Source organism: Equus caballus, chromosome 1 (assembly GCF_041296265.1).
Source record: "Equus caballus isolate H_3958 breed thoroughbred chromosome 1, TB-T2T, whole genome shotgun sequence".
In the NCBI taxonomy this organism is placed as follows: Eukaryota; Metazoa; Chordata; class Mammalia; order Perissodactyla; family Equidae; genus Equus; species Equus caballus.
The window spans coordinates 138407481-138429701 of record NC_091684.1 but is presented as its reverse complement, the minus strand read 5'-3'; the positions used below and the strand labels follow the sequence as shown (position 1 = coordinate 138429701).

Genomic DNA, 22221 nt, shown 5'->3' with positions numbered 1-22221 from the left:
TATAAAGAGTTCTTGAATAGCATTATCTCCTGAACTTGTTAAATGTTCATGAAACTGCCTAATCAGAGTTCCACAGGCTGTACCCCTCCTTGACCATTAACATATAACTCCCTGTCCCCTTCGTATGAATGGCCAGCTGGATAGCTGAGATTGCCTCTTAGCCCTTCCTACTTTCTGACCTAATGCTGAATATCCCACTGCTACCCAGGATTCTACCTGTGAATCCCTCCCTAATCCCCACGTCTCACCTCTCCTTCCAATGTTAGTCAAAAGCAGGTCTTGTTGGGGCAAGAGTTATGGGGGCAAGAGAGAAGGAAAGAGAAAAGGAGTGGTTGACTCCCCGCAAACTCTGTCTGCTGTTCTCCTTCTCCCCACACGTGACCCCCACCCCCCATCGCTAATTACCAGCCTCAGCATTGGACAGTCTGAGCCACTTCCCCCAATCTCACCCGCCCACCAACCCCCTGTAGTCCCATCCGCCCATGCGAAGAAATGCCCAGGAGACTATCTTAATCCAAGTGCTTCCTGAAATATGGGTGTGTTTCCACACTTGCCATCTGTTTATGCTAAACGGGAAAAAAAGGAAAAGTTTGACAGGCTTTTTTCTTCCTGACTTTCCCCCTCTTTTGCAAGAAGTAAAAACCCTCAGAAAATGTCCAGAGTGTTGTTATTTAGCACGGGGATCACAAAAGTAAGTCCACCGGGGCCAGGCAGGTAATAACCGATGGAAGCGACTGAGGGTCAGGGCTGGGTCTACACACTGGGTGCTGAACTGAGAAGGCAGGCCCTCCCTGCGGGAGGAGCGCCTCAGCTCTAGCCCTGTGGCTGGGTTTTCAAAAGAAGCTGGAAATTCACATTCATGTTTTTGGTGAAACCTCCTGATTTTTAAATATTTGCTCAAATAATTTATAAAACCCTGTGTAGTTCAAAGAAAGTTGTCTCCAGTCTATACCTGTTTTATAGGTCAGTAATTTGCAGCTTAGCGTCTTCTAGAATGCTATTACTTTGGTGCAGCTCAGGATATGACCCTCAGCTTTATAGGATTAGAGACTTGATTTTGGTGGAGTTAATCAACTCTTGGAAGCAACTGAAGTCACAAGAGACTGATGTATAAACTGGAATGCCACTTTATTTATTCTAAAGAGAGCTATAATGGTCCAACAGACCTGAATGTTCAAGTCAGCCTGATCTGATGAACATATTGTGTCCTTATTACAAATCTACACAGAAAGCCCAGTCAGAAGGCTGCTTAGTGAACAGAGAAACTGACTGAGGGTAATTAGTTGGACACTCTTCATGGTGAGCAGCACCACACATTTATAGTCTGATGCATCCATCTGTGAAGCTACTCCTGCCAAAGCGATGTGAATACATGCCTGTGAAGTGAGTGCTTTATGGCACTGAGAAATTCTGACTCTCTGATTCAACCTTTTATAATAAATAGCTACTATCTGCTTGGACTTGACGATGTGAGTTATGTTGCGCTGTCCTGAACTTCTTATAGCGTGACCACATTTCTCCCATGGGATGAGTTTACTCATCTTCCTGATATTACGCCCATCTTCCTGAAGAGGAAACTGCAGCTTAGAGAAATTAAGTTACTTGCTCCAGTCATCCAATTAGTGAGTAGTTGAGCCCAGATTCAAATCCAGGCCCACCTGATGTTCGAGCCTATGTTCTTAACCACTGACTTCCTACTGTAAGGGACCACTCACCTTCAGCTGACTCTTGTTTCTTTGATGACACTAATTAGACCACATTCCTCCTGGGGGCCTGGGTCTTTTAAATCTACTTCTATATGGAGTTGACCACATTGAGCGCGTATTTATTTTTCTAGTTTAACACTCAGAGTTGGGTAGAAGGGAGGGGGGATCACATAGTCTGCTTCTGACCTAAGTAATTAGACTATGCAGAGGAGGAGAGGAATCCTGGCTGGATGAAACAGGAAGCATCAGGAGGAGACAGAGAAAGATAAGAGGTGAGAAGGGACCAGTCCATAATGAAAAGTATTCTTGGGGGACTTCCTGTCGAGATAGCCTGCCTCCCTGATCTGCCCGTGTTTCCCAACCAGGAGAGCCACGTAGAGCCAAAGAGTTCTCCTTCCCGTGCCAGCTGGTGGGATCCCAGTTACGGCTGATGGTTTGCGAGATCCCAGCTACTGCCAATGGTTGGTGAGATCCCAGCTATGGCTGATGGTTTGTGGGATCCCAGCTATGGCTGATGGTTTGTGGGATCCCAGCTATGGCCGATGGTTTGGTTCAATTGTGCTAATATCTCACGTGAGCTTGCCTGAGGACCTAACCATTTTCTTTAAGATGTTCCTAAGAAAACTCTTTTCTGAGTTTCAGAATACCCTTTTCCATTTCTAACTTAAAAGGGGCTGATCCTTGTAGAAGGTTATCAGGGGAACTTGTAAAGTGAAAACATGCACTCACCCCAAGGCGGGTAGCTGGCCAAGGAAACATTAACTCAACGTCCTCTTCTCCACCCATTTAAAGATGTACTGGATACTTAAATATTGGATTAGTGTAATATAACCATAATTTAGGGGGAAAGAGGATTGACTCTTTCAGCAAAGTATTTTTAAAACTGTGACCTTCTCATTATGGAATTATCGTTTAATCCAAACACTGAAATCCCAGGGGAAGTACCTGTCACTGTTTCCACAGTTGTGGGTTTCTTGTTCCACTTACTCGTAGTCTCGAGTGTAGGACCTAGACTTCGATAGCAGGGAAGATAATTCCCCACAGCCTCCACTTTCTAACTTAAACACTTGCAGGCTGCCTGGCTGTGCTCCAGGCTGCATTGTGAGCTGAAACGTGTTACCTGCTCAGGAAACTGCACAGGAAGTAATAGCGAGCGCTTCCGAGTGCTTCTCTGCGTTGGGCATGGTGTTAAGTGCAATACACATGGACTATCTCATGTAATCTTCACAGTACTCCTAGGAGTTAAGTACTGTTACTACTTTCATTTTATTTTTGGGGAAACTGAGGCAAAAGTGGTTAAATAACTTTCCCAAAGTGCACAGCTAAAAGTCAAAGAGTCGTAATTCAAACTCAGCCAGTCTGACTTCCAAATTGGCTTTTTTTTTTTTTGTGAGGAAAGTTGGCCCTGAGCTAACATCCATGCCCACCTGCCCATCTTCCTCTATTTTGTATGTGGGACACCACCACAGCATGGCTTGATGAGTGGTATGTAAGGCTGCGCCTCGCATCAGGGCCTGCAAACCCTGGGCTGCCAAAGCAGAGTGCAGAACGTAACCACTATGCCACTGGGCCAGCCCCCAAGTTGGCATTCTTAATTCTTATTCTATACTACCTCCAGGTAGCTTTGAGGATGGTGATTGTGACCTGCATCTGAGGAGCAGATCTTGGACTCAGCCAAATATTGCTTCCTCGGTGACAAAGGAATTTGATGGGGAAATTTCTCTGCCTTGGTCTGGGAATAGAAGTAAAAGATCCAACTGCTTAGTAAGAGGCTACATGAACTCAAGGATTAGAACAAGAAGGGGCGCTAGTTTCCTGCCCCAGATTGGTTGCGATATAACTGACGTATAACATTGTGTAAGTTTAAGGTGTATAGCGTGATGATTAGATACACATATATATTGTGAAATGGTGACCTCAATCAGGTTAGTTAACACGTCCATCACCTCACACATGACCTTTTGTGTGAGTGTTGTATGCTGAGAACTTTTAAGATCTCTCTACAGCTGGTACTTCTAAGATGGAAACTTCTCCCAGCTAGATTGTAAACTCCTCTGAGGGCGGGGACCACATCTCCGACATCAAGCATAGTGCCCGATTTGGTCAGAATCCAATATAAATTCACTGTTGATTTGTGTCTGCGGTTAATGACTTTGAATAACAACTTGTTAAGGGCTTGTGTGATTGAGTCAGGCTGTGTCAAGTTAACGTGAGTCACGGAATACCATGTACCTCATTTGACTACATTTGTAGAGCACTCCTCTTTTTGGCCATAAAAATAAATCCTAGATCTCTTCAGGTTGAATGAATTTTCCCCTCCCTAGATCATCACTGCACGCTCTTAAAGCTTTTACATGCTATGCCTTGAATTTACTGAGCGACATCAAAGAACAGTGGAATAAATACAAAGATATAGTCCTGAAAAGGAAAAAAGATTATAATAAGAATAGCAGTTCTTTCCAAGTTAATCTTTATATCTAATGTAACTCCAATCAAAATTCTTATGGGTTTTATTTGGTTTGCGTGGAATATCAATTCTTTTCAACTTGCCAATATTTATCATCTTGAAAAATAAATGGACAAAGGCTTCCTTTCATTTAATGAAGGTGAACTTTTCAAACTACTTATTAAAACATATAATTACAATAATTGTAATAGCATCTCTGGGTAGAAAAATTAACAGACAGATCAATGGAATAAAAAAAATGACCATAGACATTGACCTTAGTATAAAAAATAACTTAGAATGTAATAAAAGTGACACTGTAAGTCAGTGGGAAAGGGAGGGCTTGTTAGATAAATGGTGCTGAGTCATTTGGCTAACAATTTGGGAAAAAAGCATTAAGTTAAATCCTACCCTTACATCCTACACGAAAGAAAACTGGATGAATTAAATTAAAGTAAAATGTTGAAAAAGAAAAAAAGAAGAAAACTATAAAAAAAGAATTATTCTTCAAGTCAGTCAAAGAAGATTTTTTAAACACCATAACCTCATATAATTACAATCCTCATTACAAGAAAAGTCCATATATTGGGCTCCAATCCTAGATCTGTCACTATCTTCTATGTGATTTGGGGGCCAATCTCTTACATTCCTTGGGCCTTAGTATGATCATTTGTAAATTTAGGACATTGGATCAAGTCATCTCTAAGGTCCCTTCCAGTCCTGACAATCCATAACTCTGATTCTGATCAAAATCCATTTCCTTCCGTTCCCTTCCTTTCCTGTTTATGACCACCAACATAAGACGTGTCAAACAGAAAAGCAGACCAGGTTCAGCTGTTTTCTCTCGTGATTGTGGAAATAAAATTCACAGAAGGTATTAATGTTTTTCGTTTTCCATTTACGCACTTAACAAAGCATTTGCTGAGTACCTATTGTGTACTTGACCCCATCCTAGTGACGCTGATGTGTTATCGCTTTCACGACTCAGAGCACGTCAGAGAGATTACTACTCCCATTTTACAGAGAAGAAACTCAGGATAGTAGAGGTTAAGATCTATGACCAAGTCCTATAATTAATATGTGGCTCGCTCAAAATTGGACCTATATTTTCTTTTGACAGTCTGATTCAGAGTCTAGGAAAATTATCCCAAGAGAAATCGTGCAAAAAAGGACAAACTCTTACACATACACACACACAGTGTTAAGATGATCTATTCCTTACAAATCAGAGTTTCTCTACTAAATGAATAATGTATTTTTTTAATGGACTTAATCTTTGTTTGGGGTCAATTCCTTCATTGATTTAAGCAAAACTCCCTGAACTAGAAGCGCCTCTCGCCTCCCTCCAGGTTTGCTCAGGCGTCTCTCCCGCAGACTTCACTGATGCAACATAGAAATTATGGCGAAACCCAGTGGAGTCGTTGGAGGGAAAGCCTCAGGCCTGCTCAGGAAGGGCTGCCAGATCAATAGGAAGAGCCCCAGCAGCTCTGCAGCGTGTGCCAACCCGGCTGCTGGGGTGAGGTGAATGAGGACTGAACTTCACTTCGTTCCTGACCCTAGCCAGTATTTGAACAAAAATGCCCGGAGACTGGCACACTTTCTATAATGTGGGAATAAATAGCAATAGCAGACGTAATTATAATGAATGCTAAGTCCCTTCACAAAGTCTTTCTTAGATCTTAATGGAAAGGACTAGCATTTAAACTCATTTCCCCTCATGTGGTTCCTAGTACAAGTTGGGCCAGTAGATTCTGTCTAGACATCAACTTGTAATAGTAACCCTAAGTTCGCAGGAGAAAAATAGATAGAAGGCAGAGGAACGTTGGTTGCTCTTCTCCTTTCCTTGTCTTGTGACGGTGTTTGAGTGAGGGTGCGGTATAATATTCACCAATATGCAAAAATCACACACGTGAGCAACTCAGTCCTTTTTTTCTTGTATGAGATGTAGTAGATGAGTAGGGGAAATGCCAGTACGTGATTATTCTCTACTGATGACTTTCCAGAACTTTAAAATTCCTATTGAAATGCTACAAGTAAATGCTATTAAATATAGAGAGAAAAATAGCAACAAGAAATAGATTTTTATTTGTCTGACTCCATCAGAAAATCCTGAATCCAGTGTGTTTCAAGCTCCTTTGAAGAAAAGTTTCATGTAAAACCAAGTTATCACTCACCTTTTAACTTTGCAGAATGGCCTAAGATTAACAATTTATAGGAAGTGTAGTTGTTAGCTATGGATTAATCCTTTTAATTAGTTTTTTCCAAAATATATTCCAAAGATTACTAGTGCCTGGGAATGTTAATAGGTATTCCATGAAAGGAGAGTTTTGTGGTCCCGTAAAGTTGGAAAACATGAGGGTACAGAGTCAGACTGATTTTTATACTTTCAGGCCACCTGGAGTCGCTAACATGCTGACGGACGTTATGAATCTTTAGGAGGAGGATGGCGATGCAGTGAAAAGTGCTTCCTGGACTTCCTCCGAGCCCTTTCCTGCCGAACAGCTCGTAGAACTATGTCAGAGGGTCACAGCTTGGGAAGTGTTGCTTCAGTGCTGCATTTTAACGAAAGATTTTTAGACCATATTACATATTTTCCTTCCTTAGTCACATTTTACTGGAATTTAATATTTTCTTGGGGGCTTTGGGGCGTCATCACTAACTCCCCTTTTTTTTAACGTGATGTGCTGTACAGGGCCTGTGAGGCGTGCAAATGCTCACACCTCAGACCGCCACGCGTTCAAAATGATATTTCTTCTGGAGTCTCCTCCGTGGCCATCGTTACTCACCACATGCTTTCTGTTCACAGTCACTGCTGCTACCAGCTGCCCTTTCATCATCCTGAGACCCCTTCTAGTTCTGAGAACTGTGACCCCGTGTGTGCCTTTTCTCTTCCTTTCTCCCTCCTTCCTTCTTTCCCTCTTTCTTTTTCTTTCTTCCTTCCTTTTCTCTTTCTCTCCTTCTCTCTCTCTCCCACCTGCCCCCCCTTCTGGCTCTCTTTCTTTCTCTTTTTCTCTCTCTTTTATTTCTGATATTGGTAATTTATGCTTTCTCTTTTTCTTGATCACTCTTGCTGGGGTTCATTGATTTTATTAATCTTTTCTTAGAATCACTTTTGGCGTGGTTAGTTTTCTCTATTATTTGTTTTCTGTTTCATGGATTTCTCCTCTTATCTTTTTTATTCTCTTCCTTCGACTTATTTTGAGTTTCTTTTACTATTCTTTTTTTAAGAATTTTAAGGTAGAATCTTAGATCATTGATATTAGACCTTTCTTCTTTTCTAACATAAGCATTTAGACTGATAAATTTCTCTCTAAGCAGTGTTTTAGCTGCATCCCACAAATTTGCATATATTGTACTTTCATAATCATTCAATTCAAAATTCCCCTGGTGATGTTTTTCTTTCACTAGTGAGCTATTGGGAACTGTGTTGTTTAATTTCCAAATATTTGGGGATTATTTTAGTTTTCTCATTCTTATTGAATTCCAGCTTAATCCCATTGGGGTCAGAGAACATACTCCGTAAGATTTAAATCTTTTGAAGTTGATTGAGACCTATTTTATGGCCCAGGATATTCTGGTGAATGTTCTATGTACATTTGAAAAGAATGTATATCCCACAGTTGTTGGTTGCACTGTTCTATATATAGGTCAAGGTGGCCGATGGTGATGTTCAGATCTTCTATATCCTTGCTGATTTTTAGAATCAATCTGTTCTACAAATTACTGAGAAGGAATTTTGACATCTTCAACTCTGATTGAAGATTTGTCTATTTCTTCTGTTCTGATAATTTTTGTCTTGTATATTTGGTGTTACTGTTATTAGAGGCATATGTGTTTATGATTCTTATATTTTCTTGGCTAACTCATGCTTGATCTCTCTTTCTCTTTGATAACACTGCTCTTCTTAAAGTCTACTTTGTTTGATATTAATATAGCCCCTCCCTCTTTATTTTGCCTACTGTTGACACAGTTTATCAGTCTTTTTTGTTGTTGATACTTCAACCTGTGTCTTTAAAATTAAAATTCATCTCTTATAATAACATATAGTTTTATCCTTTTTTTTCTTTTTTGCTGAAGAAGATTCACCTTGAGTTAACATCTATGCCAATCTTCCTCTATTTTGTATGTGGGTTGCCACCACATCATGGCCGCTGATGAGTGGTGTAGGTCTGCACGTGGCAACCAAACCCAGGCTGCAGAAGCAAAGCACACTGGACTTAACCACTAGGCAACAGGGCCAGCCCCTGTTTTATCTTGTTTTTAATATCCAGTCTGATAATCTCTGCTTTTTAATTAGAGTGTTTATTCCATTTCCATTTAATGTAATTACTGACATGATTTGATTCAGAACAACCATTTTTCTACCTGTTTTCTGTTTTTCCCATCTCTTTTTGTTCCTTTGTTTCCTGTCTGACTTAGGGTTACACGATTTTTAAAATTTTTTTAATCTATTTTATAGGCTTTTAAGTTATACCTCTTTGTATTATTTTTAGTGGTCACTCTAGGGATTACAATATGCATCCTTAACTTATTAGAGTTCCTTGGAATGATATTGTACCAGTTCACATATAACGTAAGGAACTTGCAACTACAGAATTCCATCCACCTCCCAATCCTTTATGCTATTGTTGTCACGTAATTTACATATATTGTAAACTGCACACTATGTTGTAATCTTCGCCTTAAACAGTCAATTGTATTTGAGAGAAATTAAGGGAAGAAAAATACGTATAGTCTTTTATATTTACCATAGAGATCTGAGTTTCCATCTTGCGTCGTCTTCTGTCAGCCTAAAGAACTTCCTTTAAGCATTTCTTGTAACATGCCTGCTGGTGACACATTGTCTTCTTTTGTCAAAAAAAGTCTTTATATTGCCTTTATACACAATTTTGTGTTGCCAGGTTTTTTTTTTCTTATTCAATGCTTTAACATTCCATTGTTTCTGATGAGAAGTCAGCCATAATTTGGATCATTGATTCCCTATATGTAGTTTTTTTTTTTTTCTGGCTGCTTTCAAGTTTTTCTCTTTGTCTTTGGCCTCTAGGGGTTTATGGGTTTATGATGAGCTCACATGTGCTTTTCTTTGTGTTCAGCCTGCTTGGGTTTCTTTGAGCTTCTAGGATCTGCAAGTTTACGTTTTCCAGAAAATATGGGGACATTTTGGCCGTTGTTTCTTTAAATATTTTCCTCCACTATTCTCTCTCTCCTCTCTTTCTGGGATTTTTCAATTACATACAAATTATACAACATGATAGTGTCCCGTAGGTCACTGAGGATCTATTCTTTTTTAAATATTTCTTTTCTTTCTGTTCTTCAGAGTATATAATATCTATTGATCTCTCTTCAAGTTCACTACATTCTCTTCTGCCCACTCCAATCTGCTATCAAGCCTTTTCATTTCATATATTTTAATTTTCAGTTCTAGAATTCCCATTTGGTTCTTTTTTATAGTTTTCATTTCTCTGTCGAAATTTTCCATCCAATATTTCATTATGATCATATTTCCCTTTAAGTTCTTTAAAATATGTATAACAACAGCTTTAAAGTCTTTATCTGCTAATTCTACTCTCTAGCTCATCTTGACATCTATTTCTTTCTTTTTTGAAAACCTACTTGATTAGGGTATGATTGACATACAAAAAGCTGTATGTATTTAATGTACACAACTTGATGAGTTTGGAGATAAGTATACACCCATGAAACCATCACCACAACCTATACCATAAACTTATCCATTACCTCCAGGGTCTGTTTCTATTGATGACTATTTCTCTTGTGTGGACATTTTCCTGTTTCTTTGTATATGCAATAACTTTTTATTGTTATGGACGTTATAAACAACGTGTTGTACAGACTCTGAATTCTGTTACCTTGCTCTATGTGCTCATTATTATTCAAGCAGCCAATTAATTTGACTAGACTCACATTCCAAACTCTATCCTTGGTGAGTAGCAGCTGAAATCACTGCTCAGTTTTTTCAAATCATTAACTGTTGCACCTTTGCTGGGCTCCTTAGAATCTCTTCCATATATGTGTCGCTCAAAGGTCAGCCAAGGACTTGTATGACCTTTATTTGTAAATTTTGGATCCCTCCCTTGCAACTTCCTCCTTCCTAGATTCCCCCTTATTTTCAGCCTTTATGAAAGCCATAAACTCCATCCTCTTACTTCTCTAGCCAGTAAGACTGTGCCCTTCTTCTTGAATTATAGCCACTCTGCATCTCATGGACTGAGAAGTACTTCCGGGCCCAAAGTCACACACACATAAATCTCAGCTGTTGCAGTTCAAGATCATCTCCCTTCCAGCTTCTGCATGTTTTCAGTTTATCTCAGTACCTTCAAAAAAGTTGTTTTTAAAAAATATTTTAGCCAGAGTTTATAATTGTTATCTTCAGGAGGACAGACTATTAAAAGCTACTCCACCATTACCACAGGGTAACTAAGCTATTATTTAGTCTTGCCATTGTATTATCTTTATCAAAAAGGAAAATATTTGCTATTAATATGTCTATGTTAATTGTTCTTTCCCAATAAATCTTAAGTGGTTGGATTTGTTAAAATATTCTTTTGCTCTATTCCTTCTTTAAATGAGAGAATAAGACAATCAGATGAGTTCTGAATTATGTAATGCCTCCAGGGTACTATACAAATTCTTACAATATATGTTGTAAATGTAATGAGAGAAGTACAAAACAAGTTGTAGGAACCCAGAGGAGGAAGAGATCAGAGGTTATTTCCTAGAGGAGGTTACCTTTAAGCTAGCTGTCAAAAGATGATAGGAATTTACCAGCCAGAGCTGAGAGAGAACATTCTAGAAGGAACATTATAAGCAATGCAAAAAAGTGGGAGCTTGGAGGCTCAAGTCTTACTGGCATAAGTATAATTTATAACTCAAAATCAAGACTTAAAATTTCATGGTGTGAACATACTGCTAGACACAATATGGATAACTCTCACACCAATTTTAAAAGAAAAAAGTCAGGGGCTGGCCACGTGGCCGAGTGGTTGAGTTCACGCACTCTGCTTCAGCGGCCCAGGGTTTCTCTGGTTCGGATCCTGGGAGCAGACATGGCACCACTCATCAGGCCATGCTGAGACGGCGTCCCACATGCCACAACTGGAAGGACCCACAACTAAAAATACGCAACTATGTACCAGGGGGCTTTGGGGAGAAAAGGCAGGAAAAAAAAAGAAGATTGGCAACAGCTGTTAGCTCAGGTGCCAATCTTTAAAAAAAAGAAAAGTTTAGAAAAAAAGAATAAAGCCAGATAGAAAAGAATACATACTATAATAATCCATTTATGTAAAGTTTGAAAACAGAAAAATAATAGCTGGTACTGGAATTCAGGACAGTGGCGACCTCTGAGTTATGGCAGCCGCTGCAAGGGAGCACAAGGGGGGCCTCTGGGCTGCTCGGAATGCTCTTTCTTGCTCCGGATGCTGGTTACCCAGCGTGTCCGCTTCATGAGAAACGTACCAACTGATGACCTTATGACTAGTGGCTTTTCAAAAATGAATGTTATACTGCAATAAAATATTTGTGGTCAAAAAACCCCCCAATTTCTGTTGTGAAAAAAAAAGTTTATGTTATCTATTTCCATATATTAATTCATTATTTCCTCACGACAGCCGTACGGAAGATCAGTGATACTGAATTTTATCTGAAATTGGATTATATAAATCTGAAATACTATGATGTAAAATAACAATAATAAATTATTGCTTTATACACAAAGTTCGAAATAATTCAGACCTCCAAATTTAAAAAATAAAACAAAATTTCGGTTTTTTTCAAAGCTGGTACAGTCTGAGTAGTAAGATATATTTACACTGAAGTTTCTGCAGAGAGGCACTACTTGAGTAAATAAAAATACCCTGTGTTATTTAGGATAAGCGTTCAGCAAACGTAACAAATAACAGTAGATTAAACAGGACAGTGATGTTCTCTCGTCTCGTAGTTTGAGCATAAGCAGCTGGTGGCTGATACGGCAGCTCTACAGCGCCAGCACCCATGCGCTTTCCATTTTGTTGCTCTGTCCTCCGGAACAGGCAGTTTTCCACCTTTGATCTAAGATGGCTGCCACACTACCACCATCACGTCTGTATTCCAGTGAGTCAAATCACTACAATTCTTTACCACTGGCCAGAAAAGACATATAAAGCTACAAGGGAAGCTGGGAAATATCGTTTCTGGCTGGGTAGCACACTGAAGATCAGCCAGCAGTCCTTTCCATACCTGCCATTCTTTGTGTGGCTGTCTTGAATTATGTGAGTTCAGAATTAGGAAACGCCTCCGGGAATAGACCCTGTATGTAAAATTCAGCTGCCCTGGAGATAAGAATATCTCTATTTTACAGAAGATGTAACTGAGACTCAGAGAAGTTACATGACTTACTCGCTGTATATTGCTAATTAAAGGACAGAGCTAGGACTCAAATTCAGCGCTCCACACGCTGGATTTTTGCTTTTATGCTACAGATGCCTCTCCAGGGAGTTTTTCTTCTAGCTTCAAGAATGCTGGTAATCCTGAGTCTGAGAGAAAGTGAGACTCCTGCTGTATCTAAGCTGCGTGGCACAGGGAAAGGAGGGAGACAGGAGACAGCGGGAGGACTTCACTCTCAGGACACAGGAGTAGAGCCGACGACCTGAGCTGTGTTTGGCTCTAAAGGTTCAAGAACTCAGGACGCAGGAAAATACAGTAAAAAGCACCTGGGCCGTGAAGTGGTGACGTGCGTTTGTGGTTCTGCGTCTGGACTAAAAGGCAGATTAGATGAGTGCCCTAGTTATTTTTCCCTCCCAATCTTTAGTTTCCCTATTCATAATACGGGGAGGAGGATTGGGGTAGAGTTGCAGAAAAAAAAGTCATGCAGGTTGCACATAATTTTTTAAATTCACCAAGCAGAAGATTCTGGATCAGAGTAGAGGGGTACAGCATAGCTTCGATCCTAATCCCTTCAGAAATACTCCTGGTAAATTATCAAAATGTTGGGATTCTCAGGAATGCTACAAAATCTGGAGAGATAAACCATCAAGGAGGGATCCTTATTTCCCTTCTGACAAGGGGACTTGGAAGAAACAGGTAAATTGGAAAGTGATGTGTCTGATTCTTCCTGAGAGAAGTGAAGTCTTCAGGACGCCACAGAAATGTTCCAAAGCCGCTGGGGTGGGGGTAGAGAGGGATGACTTCATCCTCAACCAGGCAGGGCAAACCCTGATACAGGATGTTCATAGACTCTCGGGGGAGTGAGGAGGGCCTAAATAGTTTAACAAAGACCGCGTAGGACCTAAAACGAAGGCTGCCCCACCCCAGCCCGCAGGTCACAGACAGGTGGAGAAAACCCAGAATACCCAGTTCTCACGTGTTGCTGGGAGGGAAAAACACACTGGTGCCAGACAATGGGCGAGGACGTACTACATCAGAGCAAGCAGAATGTCTGGGCAGAGCTGCCCAAGTGTGTGCAAGGGGAAGAGAAATGACACGGCGACTGTGCTGATTTATTATATGAGTGTCAGTATTTCACCCACAACCAACAAAAGAAAGGAGGGCAGGGAGGGAGGGAGAACCATGGGCTGCAAAAGACAAAGAGTCACCCAGAAAACAAGCATAACTCAAAGAACAGAAGGAATTTTCTCACAATTTCTTCACATTATAGCGCAGCTTGAGAGGAGCATAAATTGGAGTTCAACCGTGAGATGATAAACTAGCAGAATGAGATTAAAAGGGAGGTTGCAGACATAAGGAAACAAATTGAATACAAAAATACTTTATGGAACTAATAAATAAACCCTAAATAGAAAGAACAGAACAGACACTGCTGAATATTGAAATATTGACATGGAGAAAAGACTGTAAGCACACTAAATGCAGAGGGGAATGATAAAGGAAATTAATTAGAAGCTAAGAGATATGCATATTAATTTGCTACAGGCTAATCTGCTGTAACAAGGAAATCCAAAAATATAAAGCCTTAAATAAATTAGTTTATTTCTCACTCACAAAACAGTCCACAGGTAAGGAGTTCAAGGCTGGCAGGACAGCTGTGCTCCGGGAGGTCATCCAAGCCATGGTTCCTTGTATCTTGGTGCTCCATCATCTCCTCATTGCGTGGTTCCAGACCTTCTCATTCCCAGGGTTGAAGGTGGCTCCTCTCCACACCCATGGTTCAGCCCAGAGGAAGGATGAGAATGGTCCAGGGCAAGCACTCTAAGGAGATGACCCAGACGTTACACATATCACTTCTGCTCACATCTTATTGGCCTGAATTTGGTCACACGTCCACATTTAGCCACAGGGGACACTGGGAAATATAGTCTGTAACTGGATAGCCATGAGCTTAGCTAAAACTCAGGGAGTTCTATTCTAAAAGGTACCAGGAGAGAATGAATAGTTAGGTACCACAGTACGAAAGATAAAGATGAGCCAACATTGAATAACATTTAGTGTTCCCAAAACAGAGAACCCAGCAAATGAAAGAGAAGATGTATCCAGTGATAGGATAGAGGAAAATTTTCCAGAAGTTAAGAAAGAGCTGAATCTGCAGATGGAAAGAAAACATTGACTCTCAGGAAAATTTGATTTAAAGGTATTTCCTAGTTAAACATCTGAACTTCAAAGACAAAGAATGCTTCAGACATCCAGGCAGAAGGAAAAATCACCTACCAGGGGCAAACAATGGGGCTGGCCTCAGAGTTCACAGTATTCGTTGTAGAAGACAATGGTGCAGCATCTACAAGGTTTTGAGAAAAGAAGGGATGACCCCAGACATAGTTCAAGTATAAAGGCTCAGGGAAGTAAAATGCCCATGAACACTTGTCGGAAGGAACTGCTCGATAACCAAAGCCAGTCAATCAAGAAGTCAGTCAAAATAAAGATGTCAAGTATAGAGAAGCCGTGACATAAAGAGCTGCTGGTGAGCATTGGGTCCATCTACACGTAGAACTAACACGACATGATCAGAGCAGTTATGCCTGGAGAACAGAGTGTGAAGAGCATAAATCTGGACAATGTAAAATAATATGATCAAAAATTGGGAGGTGAGAGAGAGGAGAGGGGAGTAGCAAGAGAGTTCTAATGTGCTCATCTTTTGAAGCTGGGATATGCTATCCAAAATAAAAACATGATAAAAAACTTATTGTTTTTTCATAATCACCTTTAATTCAGAGAAGGGTCCACAAACTACTACCTGAGGACCGACCACTTGTTTTTGTAAACAAAGTTTCATTGGAACACAGCGTCACCAATTTGTTTACATATTATTTATGCTGCTTTTTAAAAAAATATATATATATAACAACAGATCTGAACAGCCTAAAATATGTACTATCTGGCCCTTTAAGAAAAAATTTGTCAATCCTTGCAGTGGAATCTTTTTTAACTCACAAGAATCTGGTAGTAAAGAAATATTTCTTTGAGGTTTAATAATTTGTGTTTAATTCAGCCCTTTCTCCTCCTATTAAATTCATGTCAAATTAAGTTTAATAATGTAATATAAATCCTATTTTTATAAAACGATCTATCAATCATCCTAGAGAGGCCGAGGATAGTGGATCACCTAATGATATTTGGCAAGGTTTCTTAAACTTTCATCTTTGTGTTTTTCTGCATTATTTGGAATCTTTATAATGAGCATATATCATTTTTACCAGAATAATAAAATAGAATGGGTTTTCTATGTGAAAACACTGGAAGCAAATATACCAAGATAGTAACAATGATTAATTCTGGCTGACAGGAATATGATTGCTCTTTTCTTCTTTAAGCTTTTCTATATTTTTTAAATTTTGAGAAAATTTTAAGCTATTACAGAAGGTTTAGACATAGAGTGATAGAGTTTTGGAAATAGTAATGAAATACCAGATATAAGGGACATTGTTCTATTTATAATATGATTCTTTTATAGTATTATATTCCGTATCATATTATACAGACTACAAGGCATGGCTCCAGCATAAAATATAAGGCACGACACAAAGGAGAAGCCAGAGCAGGTGATATTCGACTTCTCTTAGGCAACCAGCACATTCATAAAGCTGGTTTCTTTCACTTGCGTTAATCTCCACCTTCTGGTCCAGTCTCATCCCTGACCCTGCCCTCCTCCTCACGCCCACACCATACTCCAGCCACATAGGGCTCCTCACCTTCGATGACATCTTCACGCATTTGTATGCTATTTTGCTTTGTTGCCGCCGTTCTTTCTACCTATAATCGCATCCTCAGCCTTGGCTGCACGTCAGAATCACCGGGGGGGAGCTTTATAAAAATATGGAGGCCCAGGCTCCAGCTCAGCTATTCTGATTTAATTGCCCAGGGTTGGGGCCCAGGCAGCAGTATTTTTAAAAGCTCCTTGAATGATTCTAATATACAGCCAGGGCTGAGAGCCATTGCAAAGCCGTCTGCGATACCAGCAGGCGCAGATAATTAGTCCCTCTTCTGCACTCCCAGACCCCTTAGCTTTTCCATTGCTCGTGAAATTTAATGCTTATCGCATTACAGTTAGGGTTATATAGTAAGTGCTCAGTAAATGCTGAAGGTTGTTACATTCCTTCTCCTTCCAACCAAGCAACACACTCTCAAGTGTAACCCTCCCCTCCTACACACGCGCACACACACACACCCCCCTCGCTGCCTTTTCAGCACAGCCCTGGGGTCTGGCTTTTACATTGTTGAGACTGACACAATTTAAAGAAGCCAGCAACTTGAACGTGCCGACTGCCTGACAGAATCCGAGTATCACCCGCCTTCCACCTTCTCCTTTGTGGCTTACTTTACACTGTGTTTTATGATGGGTCCCGCGGCTTTAGCTTTCACGAGCAGGTTGTCAGGTGTGCTTTATCAAAGGCATTTAGAAAATCCAGATAAACGATGCCGTGTGTCCCGAAACTGCCAAACCTATATTTTACATCTTCACAATGCTCCACAATTTTCTTTCAGCTGAATCCCTCTCTTCCTCCGGTTTACCTTTGCCTCCCTGACCCTGAGGTCTGTCAGATCGGTGGAGACCCTGCCATTTTTGACACTGCACATCCCCGGCTATGTTGATGCCGTGTCTGGAGGACATTACCCGGGGCGATTATCTCAGCCTCCCTGAGTAGAGGAGCCTCTGGGAGCTACTCAGGCCTGGAGGTGAGGTGGGGAGAGGAGAGCTGAGGATGAGGAAAAGAGACCAAGGCGGTTCGGCAAGAGGGAAGTTCCAGAATAACACCGTGTGCATGTGGGCTCCTCACCCTCGTCAAGGCAAGGCCTTGGCAGCCCCCCCGTTCCTCTTCCAACTCTCCTGGACGGAAACAGACTGCGCAGGCGGCCCACTCTTTCCTGTTCCCCCTGTCTACTCTTTCCCACTCTTCCCAACGACTATGTACAGTCTTTTTAAACCGTCCTCACCAAACATCATCAAAGGGCTCAGTGTTCACGGGGTGGGTGCTGCTCAGAGTTTCCCTTAAGCACCACCTCCTGGCAGGGGATCTTAACAACTCTGTTCACGCAGACATTTCTCAGCCGGTAGAGATTTATTTTGTACAGTGATTTTCTCCCCTCAGTCTTGATGAAACTTCCCTTTCTTTTTCCCTAAGGTCACCATGACCTTGACGAGCAATAAGGTGCAGTACAACTGAGTCTGACGGCAAACTTCACTAATGTAAAATCAGATTAGTCTTAAGGTTGTCTTAAATCCTGAAATGATCGGCGTACGTCACACAGTAGACTGGGTGACCTTTCTGTCTTGATTCTTTATTAGCTAAGTAGCGAACTGTTAACCTGGTTCCCTTGGAAGTTATGCAAATTAATTAATGTTTGGAAAATGACTTGAAAATTTAAATCGGTCTATAAATACCAAACAGTTGCATCTCCTCTGCTGAGAGGACCCAGGTAATTCATAACCTCCTGTAATAAAGGTAAAAATAGTGTCCTTGGGCCCAACAAGCAAGTGTGATTTATATGCAACACATATCATCTTTAAAATCCAGAAACCATTTAATAGAAACAATCCATATTTCATAACTATAATAAAAGCATTTTGTGACTTTAGGAAAAGTAATTATCTCCTGTAACTGATCTAGTCATGATGTCTTTAACCATTTCTGAAATCTGCATGAGTTCATCTTTAACTGTTAATGTTGACTGATATATTTATCTTTAAATTCTCCCAGTTCTTTTTTTTGCCCTCAAAACACTAATATGCATCTCCTGGGGAATTTGCCTGTACAAAACTTTGCTGTATTCAAAACCTCCTCTGTCAAGATTTAGCGCTTTTATATTGAAGTCATTAAAATTGAACAAAATCTTAATAGTTCCTTTATTAACTACTATCTTGACTTTGCATAGTGGAAATCACAACATGTTAATTGGATTTAATTAACTATTTTAAATTACACAAACTCCTGACAGTAGACAATAGCACCGGGAGCTCATGAGCAATAAAATTGGAGCTGATATTACTCCTTTATTAAAACTTAATGAAACTATTCATAATCTTATTTATTGTTTACAAGAAGAAAACTGTGTTCATTTTGAAAGCAAAAATGTCTGCTGAAAACAAATTTTGGATCATCTAGGTGAAGGTTCAGAAGTTAATAAAAGGGTCCACCACTTCCAACCTCACGGTTCTGCCAGCTTCTCATCGCACAAGTCCCTATTTCATCCCCGTACCGGTCTTACAAGAGGACGCCAGTAAAGGTGAGTGATTCAATGGCCACTTTATGTGTGCAGGAATGTTGTATGTGGAAGGGAAAGAGTGCTAAGGTGGAATCGGAGGTCTAGGTTTGAATTCGGGCTCAGCCACTAGTTGTCCTGGTTGACCTCAGACAAGTCAGGTCCTCCCTCTGGCCTGGGTGTCCTCCTCTGTAAATCAGAAGGTTGGACTCGATGATCACTGGAGTCCCTTCCACCTCTAAAATCCGTCATTCTATGGATTTAATATTTATTTAGACATTGGTGTTATTATGTATTAAAATTATTATTGCATTTAAGTGACATTATTAGAATTTTTCAAGCTTCTGAACAGATAGCTTTTGAGGCTATTCTGGTAGCATTTAGAAAATTTATTTCAATATACTATTATGCAGAAATCGGAAGCTAGTATTAATGTAATTAGCATTTAAACCATACAAGTCTTGGTCTAAATTCCAGTCTTTGTGAAACCAGTGGATTTCTAGTTTTTAAGCAAAAGATCATATCACTTTTATCTCCGTATCCCCAGTGCCTAGAGCCATATCTAATATTTGGTAGATACTAACTATTGGTTGAATGAATAAGCAAATGAAAGAGTAAGTGAATGGATGACTAAGGACTGAGTGTCCTCAGTGTAACCCTCTTTACCTCTCCCTGCTACTTAATTTAATTGGCTGAAGTGTTAAAGAATGCCTAAGCGGGTCCCCTTTCATATCTCAAATATAACCAAGTGAGATGGTCTTTAATTATTCCTATCTCACTTTCTATCTGCTGTCTGGAGTCTTTTGGACCTGTGGTTCCCAAGGGTGCTTCTGGCACCTGGAGATTTAAAGGGCTCCATCTTGGAGCTCCTTTATCTTCTGACTGTTCAACTGGGGGTGGAGGTGCAGCAAAACTCAAGAGAACTCAGCATCGGCCTAAGTCTGAATTTGTTAAGCTTCCCGCAACTGTAACTATTACTTGCCTAGTTAGGAACCATTCTTGTTCAGAAATCTTTGTGACATAGGCTTTTAGTTAGTTTGCACAATATCTACTCCCTGGGAACACCAAAAAACTCCGGCAGAGTTTCTATTTCTTGTTTTAGTCTCATCTTGTATTCTTCCTGGATCAGATTAGGGGGAATGAATGAATCAATTGATCCACCCTTGCTTTAGCAGTAAACACAATAAAAAAAATTGCTGCAAAGCAAAGATAAATCTAGAACTATGGCAACTTGGTCCAGAAAAAAATTACATTTTCATCCCTCAATTATCTACCAGAGAACACATGGCCTACCATAATATTCGTAATTAATCAACATATATTTATTAAGTACTTGCCGTATGTCTGGTGCTGTGCAAGGTAATATGAGTGTCAGGAAAGCACAAGCTGCAGAAATGCAGATGCAGTGTCTAGGTTTTTCACATGTTCCTGATGCTCTTAAATGTCATTTAAGCCTCATTCCAGGTCTACACGAGTCCTACATGAGTTGAAAGATTAACAACATGCAAAAGAGAGAATCATTTTGAAAAATGTATGGCAAACTTCCCAGCTTTTTCTTGAATTATCTTGCTAAATTCAAAAAAGACAGCTTACTTTCTTTGTTTTTTTTTAATGGTTATGAATGTGTGTCTCACAGTACGCAGACCACATTTTCAACTCAGGCTCTGTGTGACCTCGGGGAAGTTGCTCTCTGATCTTAAAATAAACCCTAAACTCCGTAGAGAAGGCATGGCTGACCTGGCCCTCACCCCGTTCTCATGCCACTCTGCTGTCTGCGCTCCAGCCGCGGGCCGTCTCTCCTCATCCGCCCGTCGCATTTTCCTATCAGGCCTTCACAAGCGCCTTCACCTCGCCTGTAAAAGTCACTTCCTCACTATCTGTCTTTCTCCTTCATAGATGATTATGTTGTTTGTAACTATATTCTTTATTGTCTCTCACTCAACAGGAAATAGCTCTCTATAAGACATTAATCCATTTACAGAGATCACCAAATCCCCACTCATCGTAGCTACCAACAAGAAATAATTTCTCAACCATAAATGAACCAAAAGTAAAAACAAGACACAAAATTAATAGGGAGTAATACTAAAATTAGAAAAACAGTGTCAACAAAGTTCTATCGCCTCTTTGAACTTAGCCATGGGAGCCAAGAAAATACGTATCTGTGCTTGGTTCCCTGTGAGGTGCACCTTTTCCAGCAATTTCAGATGAATCTTTGGCTCGCCTTGGTGGAATCTCTAAAATTCTTAAAGGATATATATTCCTTAAAGTAAAATCATAAATATCATATAAATATAAAATGAATACATGTCAAAGATTTTGTTTAACTCATTAAGTAAGGGAACCAGTAAGATGTTACAGTTGATTCAAAGGAGAATCCAAACAACAGAGACATTTATAAATCGAGAATACTGAAATAGATTTGCAAATGGATGCAAAACTGGCTTTTGGCAGGGGTTGGAAGAATTGCCCCTCCATGTGACAGAATTTATTTGCATGTGTATAAACAAAAATTATTTGCATTGCTTTCAGTTTTCCATAAATTAACTTTAATCTCTACAGAACTGTAAAATAAACTAATCAAAACCAAAGGTAATTATAGGATCAGATAATCTCCAGAGGTTCCAGCACTTCAATGAAAAGATATCCAGTAATCTCTTTGGCTTATTCTGAAGTCTTAGATTTTTCCCTCCAATGGTAAATGTGAACATGTGTGTTTGTCTAAAATTAAATGAATTGCTTCAACCAGTGCTAAAGCAAGGGTTAAAATCAGGCTTATATTCTTTGAGATTCTCAGAGAGTGAAACTAACTCTGGTAATTAAAGTATACTGAGTTAGAGGGAGCATTGTTTTCATATCTGCAAAGCAGGCATAGCTCTTGGAAATGGGATTTGATATCTCTAGGTGGAAAATATTTGTGAGGACAAAGAATTAGTCTTAATATTTTAAAGTAGTTAAATTTGGTATTATAAAAATTTTTAAATGAAGTGCTAATTTCAAAAAGGGATTGACGAGTTCACTCTGGATTGGTAGTTCTTAAGTTTTTTCCTTCTAGTTGTGGCATGTGGGACGCTGCCTCAGCGTGGTTTGATGAGCAGTGTCATGTCCGCGCCCAGGATTCGAACCAACGAAACACTGGGCCGCCTGCAGCGGAGTGCGCGAACTTAACCGCTCAGCCACGGGGCCAGCCCCGGTAGTTCTTAAGTTTTAAGAGTACACAAGATTGACTTGGATGCTCATTTAAAGTGTAGATTACTGGGCCCCAGCTCCAGTGGTTCTCAAACTTCAAGGAGCATAACTATTTCCTGGAGGCTTCAAAAATGCAGATTCCCAGGCCCGGCCTCAGAAATTTGGACAGGTCTGGGATGGGGCCCAGGAATCTCCATTTTTAATAAGAAATTCTCCCCCCAAATGATTCCGCAG

General features: G+C 40.1%; 1 protein-coding gene across 3 annotated transcripts in view; it reads left to right on the top strand.

The window, feature by feature from the left end:
* The window catches only part of IQCH (IQ motif containing H), a 179091-nt gene that overhangs the window by 40785 nt on the left and 116085 nt on the right, over positions 1-22221 (top strand). For all 3 annotated transcript variants that reach the window (XR_011439700.1, XM_070269954.1, XM_005603326.4), the window contains exon 6: positions 18702-18822. Coding sequence is in view for 2 of the 3 variants with exons in the window: in XM_070269954.1 (XP_070126055.1) it covers positions 18702-18822 (121 nt within the window). In the remaining variant the exon portion in view is untranslated. The remainder of the gene's footprint in view (positions 1-18701; positions 18823-22221) is intronic.